The sequence below is a fragment of the Misgurnus anguillicaudatus genome, chromosome 24 (assembly GCF_027580225.2).
Source record: "Misgurnus anguillicaudatus chromosome 24, ASM2758022v2, whole genome shotgun sequence".
NCBI classification, from domain to species: domain Eukaryota; kingdom Metazoa; phylum Chordata; class Actinopteri; order Cypriniformes; family Cobitidae; genus Misgurnus; species Misgurnus anguillicaudatus.
The window spans coordinates 31,767,436-31,776,118 of NC_073360.2; the positions used below are offsets into that span (position 1 = coordinate 31,767,436).

Here is an 8,683-nt window from a genome sequence, read left to right on the forward strand (position 1 = left end):
TTTTCTTGATGATTAATGCTTCCGTGAGGAGTAGTTGTACCGTATATTATCCACTGGGTGGCGATCTTACACAACAACATAAACACTGATGCTTTCACTCAACACTTTAAAACTCAAGTGTATTTTTTGATCAGCGATCTGAATCGGATCTCTAACAAAAGTCATTCACAGAAATGGAATTATCCCAACATTTTGCTCAAAATTTGAGAGGATAAAAGAACATTTGAAGGTAGGGTGAAACGTTTTTATTTTGTTGTTTGAAAGCAGAGGGTCTGTTCTTTCATTTGATATATTGTATGTTTATATATCTAAAGAAGAACATTTTTCTGGAAGGCATTAATGTTTAACTAAAGCTGGGTGGCAACTCTTTTAAAAACGCTGGCAGGGAAAGTGTTAAGCATGCTTCCAAGCATATTTGATCCACACGTCAACAGTTGCACGGTATAAATGTTAATGTATAAATTAGATGAATGTTAATTTATGAAAATAAACACCACAGTCTTAATGAATCATATTTTCATTGTGTCTTTGCTCCGTCTGTTTTGCTTGGGAACCACTCTGTTGCAGACACACTTGAGTCTGAGGAACTACTTTGTTTGGCGGAAGACTAATATCTGTACTAATATAATTACAACTTATTTGCTGTGTTTTATTATATGAAATCCTGCTATACATAATTTGAAGCAACCGTTTTATAAACGCAATAAGCCCCGCGAAGCAGTGGGTTACCAGTGCATTTTATAACGGCTAAGGGGGTTTTAGGCACTCCGCTTCGCGTCGTGCCTAACAACGCCCCTTAGCCGTTATAAAATGCACTGGTAACCCACTGCTTCTTGGGGCTTATTGCTTTATTATACATATGGTCTCTTGATTGTTTCTGTGGGTGTATGTTTGAATTGCAGAATATATTGTGGGCTGAAGTGTCATCAATTTACAGGAAAGATTACAGCAGACGTCTGCCGGAAATTCACTGTGGTTTCTGAGGTAAAAATAACTAACAATAAAAAATACTAACTCTTCAGCACTTCAGTGAGTAACTAGTGATGGGGACAAGACCGCCTATGCCGAGTCCGAGTCAAGACCGAGTCCGTTGGTTTTCAAGAGTCGAGTCCGAGTCAAGACTGAGTCTTTAAAGGAACAAGTCCAAGATGAGTCTGAGAATATAAGTAACTACACATATCTGTAACTGTTCTGTTGAATCTGATATTTTAATTTGTGTTTACCATAGTGAAAGTAGAGGTTTACGGCTGTGCCTTAGTTTGTTGAACAATAAAATAAAGACACAATTTAGCATAAAATTACCTTTAAATTAAGAAATTTTACAATATGTTCTAAACTTGAAATACAATTTTTTTAAGCTATGATGGCTTAAAAAACATTTACACAAATAATAACGTTACAACATAATGATTGTGTACAACAAAACCAAATGATAAACATTCAATAAGAGAGTTAACTTTAACTTAAGCAAGAGATTTGTAGATTGATTCTCCTCTTCATCAATACATTGAGCTGTTGGCAAGAGTTTGGAGTGAGACTTGCTGTTTGTCTGAATACTGGAGAATGGAGAACTTGAGAAATATTTATCTCCAAAATTACAAATTTACATCTTCAATCATCTAAAGACTGAAGCTAAAAATGGCGCTGTTCTCTTGCTGCCAGCAAAGGATCAGATGGTTGTTTCTTCTGTCTGTACACTTAGTACCTGCTGACATTGAGAGTTGTGAGGAAGTGGAGTTGATCTTAAACTCAGATGCTCTTCAGTAAAAGCCCCCTCAAACACCAGCAGGAGAGACTTTTTAAGTTTCTTCTTATACTCATCACACATGAACACATAGAGAATGGGGTTCAGACAACTGTTTAGATAAGCCAGACATTCTACAAAAAGTAATGCAGTCTTAAGTTTCTTTCTAGCACTGAGACTCCAGTTATACTTATATGCAGTCCTCAAACACAATTGTTGAACATGATAAGGAAACCAGCATATGAAGAAAGCCAGAATCACAGATATGATGACCCGAAAAGGCCGGAGGTTATTTCCTGTTTTGAGACGTTTTACCCGCACACCAATAGCTATGTATGAAGATGCAATGATTATAAAGGGAATTAGAAATCCCACAATAAACAGGTATTTGTGCAGAGACATAGTGACATTGATGAAATTATCTTTGTTGAGTACATACTGAACAATGCCAACAGGGATGCTGCAGCAGATGGATAAAATCCACACAAATACACTGATGATTCTGGCTTTGACTAAAGTTCGTTTGTTCCGAACCCAAACAACAAACCATGTGCACAGACATCGATCCACACTGATAACTGTCAGAAAGAAAACACTTGCAAACAAATTTAGTGCAATATCAAAAATCAAACATGCCAGAATAAATGTGTTGATGTTAAATATAGTACTCTTGTCAAAGGCAACAACAATTTCGTAAATCAAGAATGAAATGAAAAAGAAGTCTGCAATCGCCAAGTTGAGAAACCAAATGGAGTTGACTGTCGTCTTCATTTTATAGCCGGTCACAAAGATGACGAGTCCATGTCACGAACGGTTAAACACCGGAAAGTAAAAACTAAAGAGAACCCAAACGCAGACACGAAATACAAAAATATAACTATGATTTATTTAATACAAAACAGAAACACCCACGTGGGGGTAAAACAGATGATGAAACTAATGACTGTGGAAAACACAAACCAAAACACAGGAACAACAGGAACAGACCTTAACACGAAACACATGAACTCAGGTCTGTACAACAATCTCCACAACGCACGCGCACACGACAGAGAACACGAGGGCATTATAAAGACACCACATCAATGGGGAACAGGTGAACATAATTAATCACGTAAGACACGAGTACATAAGGGAGTAGGGTAAAAGTGACAAGACACTGGGAACACGTGTTACACATACATGATGTAAAAACACACGTATTCCCACATAGAACACAATGCTGCCATAATCTTGCCCTCTGAAATAAGACCTGAATCTACACCAAGGTCTGGCAAGACCATGACAGCGACAAGACACTGGGAACATGTGGAAGCCACACAAACAATGAGATTCCACATGTCCCCACACAGAACATAATACTGTCACGGTCCTGTCAGATGCACTCAGACCAACATCTAGCACGGATGTCTGACAAGACCGTGACAGTACCCCCCTCTTTAATGACGGATACTAGACGTCACAAAAACAAAACATTAAACACGAGGAACGAGAGACTGCACAACAAAAGACAACCATGACAAAATTACAATAACTAACAATGGTAAACACACATAAGTGACAAACGGGTTGGGGTGATTTAACAGAAACAGTACATGATGAAGGGGTGGTGGGGCAAAAACAGGGGGAACAAAAAGTCCAGGGTGCGGAAAATGAGTCCCACCACTCTGCTGAAAAGCAGAGGGTTGACGTGGTCCGGGTTGCGCAGTAGCCTGCGCAGGCGGCTGCGACGGCGAGTGACGTGTGTCCGACTGCGCCGGCGGGTGACGTGTCTCCGGCTGCGCCGGCGTGTGACGTGTCTCCGGCTGCACCGGCGTGTGACGTGTCTCCGGCTGCGCCGGCGGGTGACGAGTCTCCGGCTGCGCCGGCGGGTGACGAGTCTCCGGCTGCGCCGGCGGGTGACGAGTCTCCGGCTGCGCCGGCGGGTGACGAGTCTCCGGCTGCGCCGGCGGGTGACGAGTCTCCGGCTGCGCCGGCGGGTGACGAGTCTCCGGCTGCGCCGGCGGGTGACGAGTCTCCGGCTGCGCCGGCGGGTGACGAGTCTCCGGCTGCGCCGGCGGGTGACGAGTCTCCGGCTGCGCCGGCGTGTGACGAGTCTCCGGCTGCGCCGGCGTGTGACGAGTCTCCGGCTGCGCCGGCGTGTGACGAGTCTCCGGCTGCGCCGGCGGGTGACGAGTCTCCGGCTGCGCCGGCGGGTGACGAGTCTCCGGCTGCGCCGGCGTGTGACGAGTCTCCGGCTGCACCGGTTCTGAAGCCCTCTTCGTCCTATTCCTCCTCCGTCTGGAGACTGGACGGACCTCGGGTAAAGGCGTGGTCTCCGGTGCCGGAGAGATGGGAGGCGACCTCCCCAGTCTGACAGCCCCAGTTAAGATGGCTCTCGGGTTAGATGCGGGTGCACTGGATACAACCGTCTCGGCCGATCTCTGTGGTTGCTGTCGGCGGTCGAGACGGTCAACCAAGTCCCAATACGACAATTGCAGAAGGTCCACTCGCTCCCGAATCGGTGGAGGGTCGTTCATCCCGGCCACCAGGTAAGCGCTGGCGAGAATCTCCGGGTAACACCCCTTATTACTTTCCACCGCCCGGGCATAATCCCTGAATGAAAGTTCTTTCTGTGGTGGAAAAGGACTTCCGCCGGCAAGGGTCTGTTTTGAAATTGAAGTCCACCACTCCGGGTCCGACGCACACTGCATAGTGATAGTCTGCTGGGTTCAGTTAGGCGCGTGCGTTCTGTCACGATCGGTTAAACACCGGAAAGTAAAAACTAAAGAGAACCCAAACGCAGACACGAAATACAAAAATATAACTATGATTTATTTAATACAAAACAGAAACACCCACGTGGGGGTAAAACAGATGATGAAACTAATGACTGTGGAAAACACAAACCAAAACACAGGAACAACAGGAACAGGCCTTAACACGAAACACATGAACTCAGGTCTGTACAACAATATCCACAACGCACGCGCACACGACAGAGAACACGAGGGCATTATAAAGACACCACATCAATGGGGAACAGGTGAACATAATTAATCACGTAAGACACGAGGGAGTAGGGTAAAAGTGACAAGACACTGGGAACACGTGTTACACATACATGATGTAAAACACACGTATTCCCACATAGAACACAATGCTGCCATAATCTTGCCCTCTGAAATAAGACCTGAATCTACACCAAGGTCTGGCAAGACCATGACAGCGACAAGACACTGGGAACATGTGGAAGCCACACAAACAATGAGATTCCACATGTCCCCACACAGAACATAATACTGTCACGGTCCCGTCAGATGCACTCAGACCAACCTCTAGCACGGATGTCTGACAAGACCGTGACAGTCCATTTCCAATGACACCTACGACTAAGGTGACAAAAAATATGCATATCTTGAAGATTTCAATGCTTGAAAAGCTCTTCTCCTGCATTTTGTTTGGACTGATTGTTGTTTGGAGTTCAGTCAGATTTTGATGTCCCATAGTTGTGCCCACTGCAGAAAGAAATGACTCATGGTTACAAACTCATACACAGAGAAGAGTGAATCTGTTTTATTCATTCACAATTAGTTTAAACTATCTATTCAGTTTTTGACTGATTGATATTTAATGTAATTGTGTAAAAAATGGGGAATTGCAGTTTTGGTAATAGCAATATGAGTTTAATCTTCAGGACATGCTGATGTATAGTTTAGATGCATTGTAAATCATTCTGGATTAAAGTGTTAATGTCTCCTCCTAGAGTTTATTATATACACTGTAAAATTGAAAAGTTGGATCAACTTAAAAAGTCATTTTATGTTAAACATTTCATTTATTTGAAAGACTGGGAATAGTTCATATTTTAATGTGAGTATTCATGCTGCATAATCTTGAGCAATAAATACATAAACAAAAAAGTGAGAAATAATTTTAATAAATTACAATGAAAGTAAATTGTCCCCAACATGCCCATATAATGAGACTTTTCACATTGACTGTGAAAGTCTTTATTGAAAGAGGACAAAAACATAAAACTGTAAGATAGATGTAAATAGATGTAAATACCGTTATCTTTTTTTTCTTTATTGCTGTCCTTATGTCGTCAGGTAGATGTTGTCAAGGCTGAAAATGTTTGCATGAACAATTACTGCTGATTTCCTCTTTTATCAAGGGAATTAGGGGTGGGGTAATGATGTAATAAGCTCCAAAACCCATATTTTTGAAATATTTTGTGTGCACTAAAAGATGCAATGCTAAACATACTAGAGCTGCAACTAACCAATATTTCTTCTGTTTACTAATCTAGCGATTATTTTTCCGATTAGTCGACTACTCTAACGACTAGTCCTAGACTAAAATAAATATAAGAGCTGTCCAAACTGAAAACATCTTGCACTGTAAATGTTGCAAATGTAAATGTTGCGGCCATTGTTGATTTTGTGGCACACACAAACAAATCAATGTATGGAAAACACTGCCAGAAGCAGAAGCCGCCATTACGCGACATGAATGTAAACAGTGTGATGCGTCGACGCATTTTACTCATGTCGACGTATTTCCGTAGTCAACGTAATCAATGACGTTGACGCGTCGTTGCAGCACTAAAACATACACAAACTATTTGCAAACAACTGCAGTGCACTGTGTGTTAAGCGTGTTTGTTATCTATGTTTTTGTTAATATATGTTTGAATTAAAGTACATTGTTGGCTGAAGTGGTTCATTCATTTCACAATAATGATTGAAACAGACTAAGAATTTCACAGTATTACAGTATGTTGTTTCTGTTGTAAAAAAGGGAACATAACAGAGAACGATATACTAATACTACAGCCCTTTAATGGGTTAATCATAAACAGCAGAGATCTTCATTATTTTTTTCCATGAGAGCTACACTGATACAAATTCAATAGGAGAGCCAAAAAGTATGTAGTAGTTTTACCACAAAGTATCAAAAGTTACATCCAGTCATAAATAGCACGTCTGCTTATCAGTCTGTCATCCCTGAAGATAAAATCTGCAATGCAATAAATACAAAAGGGGATCATTAATTATAAATTACGGGTCAAATCTGTAACTAAGACAAAATTATTTTCCGTAATAACATAAAAATCAGGATGACCTAATTGCTGAGATGAGCAAAATTATGCATGCATTATCTTGACTTTCTTTATGTTGTATTTGTAGCCTGTTGTTGCAATCCTTATGAGGCAAGCAAGATGTTCATTGGTGAGGCGGTTTCTGTGTTTCCTCTTTACAGTGTTCATGGTTAAGAATGTTGATGCACAAGTGTATGTGCTCACAAAGAAGGACATCACTTTTTGGACAAGTGGCTTTAAAGGGCAGCCGTCTTTAGAAACCAAACTCGCAAAAATGGTAAGAAATTAGGAAAAACAGTTGAGTAACCAATACGTGACAATGACATATAAACAGAAATTCGTTATACGATCACGAAAAACGCGGAAATTTGTGACAGTCTCACAAGTAAGGGATAATGTAGAGGCAGCCGGTAGTTATTGGGGAATAAGCCCTGACAGTGTGATCAGGACCCGACGCGAAGCGGAGGGTCTTGTATCACACTGAAGGGGCTTATTTCCCAATAACTACCGGCTGCCTCTACATTATCCCGCTTATTACACGGCTACTTGCCACATAAGAAAAAAAACTGGACATGTATATGAATTTTAAACATTTTATTGGCATATTTGTTTTAAATTAACATTTTTATCCTTCCGCGAAACTTTGCACAGATGCATAAAATGATCGTAATACCTTATTAAGATCCGCTGCTTCATACTTGTCTGTCTCCATTTTTACTCTTTTAGCCAGTCTTTGAGAAGTTTTAATCCCCATTCTGTATTTTTGTGTGTGTTGGCTTCGTAGCTGTCATGCTCTATTTTGTCAAGTTCAGTCTCAGTAAGCTGTCTGTGTCTTTTCGTGGTTGTCCAGTGTTTGTCACAAGATGGAGCCAAACAGACAGTAATCTTTATTGATCTTTATTGGCGCGGAGCGATTTCACTCGCGCAAGTAGTCCGGCTATGCGTTATTAATTTGGAGCGGTTATTATTTGAAAAGAACGAACCTGCAAATGTCTCAACTGACCAATCAGAATCAAGAATTCAAGAGAGCCGTGTAATAAAAAAGAATAAAAAAATTACCTGACTATAGGTACTTAATTTTGTGTGACTGGGCTGTGTCGCGAAGCTCTCTCCATTTAGAAAAAGCAACATCAATATTGATCCTCATTCTTTCTCTCGTCTTGTCCCAAACTCTTCTTGGGTCATTTGGTTGGCCCGTACGCTTACAGGAGCTGTCTTTGCTGACACAGCCAGCGGTAGACGGTTAAAATTAATCGTAGTACATAAACAACCGCGTAGCCCGACAAGCGTTATACACTAATACATACTTCCGCATTTGTACGACACTGTTGTCATGTGGTTTTTACGCCAATAAAGGTGGTAACAAACGGTAGTGTGGATATTAACATCATTGACAGGCGACTGCACTGCCCCGTGTCACTGTTTAGAATGACAATTTTCTCACAATTTATAAGTAGTCGAAAACATTAGAGATATTGATAGTAATTAGCTGGACAAAATATAAAACACTAGCCTAGTGTTTTTTGGATATTTTACTGCAAATATCTTACAAATTGCATCTTTAAAGGAACAGTATGTAAGAAATGTATATCAATGAATCATAAAATGGCCCTGATATACTTATATTACTCACAACAGTGGTCCGGCCAGGATATTGTCTTTTAAAAAGTGGAGTTGCAGCCCTCAACTGATGTTTATGTTGTCATGCTGTGTATTGGCCACCAGTTGTGTGATTGCAGTACCACTTTAAGCCATAAGTTTTGTGATTGCAATACCAGTTTGGGCCACAATCCTACATACTGTTCCTTTAAGTTTTGATTATACAATTATTTTTAAAAAATCAGGGTGTACAATTT

At 41.1% G+C, this 8,683-nt stretch overlaps 1 protein-coding gene across 1 annotated transcript; it reads right to left on the reverse strand.

Moving 5' to 3' along the window:
- Window positions 1-1,520: 1,520 nt before the first annotated feature.
- Window positions 1,521-5,236, reverse strand: LOC141361564 (C3a anaphylatoxin chemotactic receptor-like). Its single transcript, XM_073863062.1, has 2 exons — window positions 5,098-5,236; window positions 1,521-2,547 (listed from the first exon to the last, which is right to left on the reverse strand). The coding sequence occupies exons 1-2, from the start codon at window positions 5,228-5,230 to the stop codon at window positions 1,670-1,672; spliced, it is 1,011 nt and encodes a 336-aa protein (XP_073719163.1). The 5' UTR covers window positions 5,231-5,236; the 3' UTR covers window positions 1,521-1,669.
- Window positions 5,237-8,683: the final 3,447 nt, after the last annotated feature.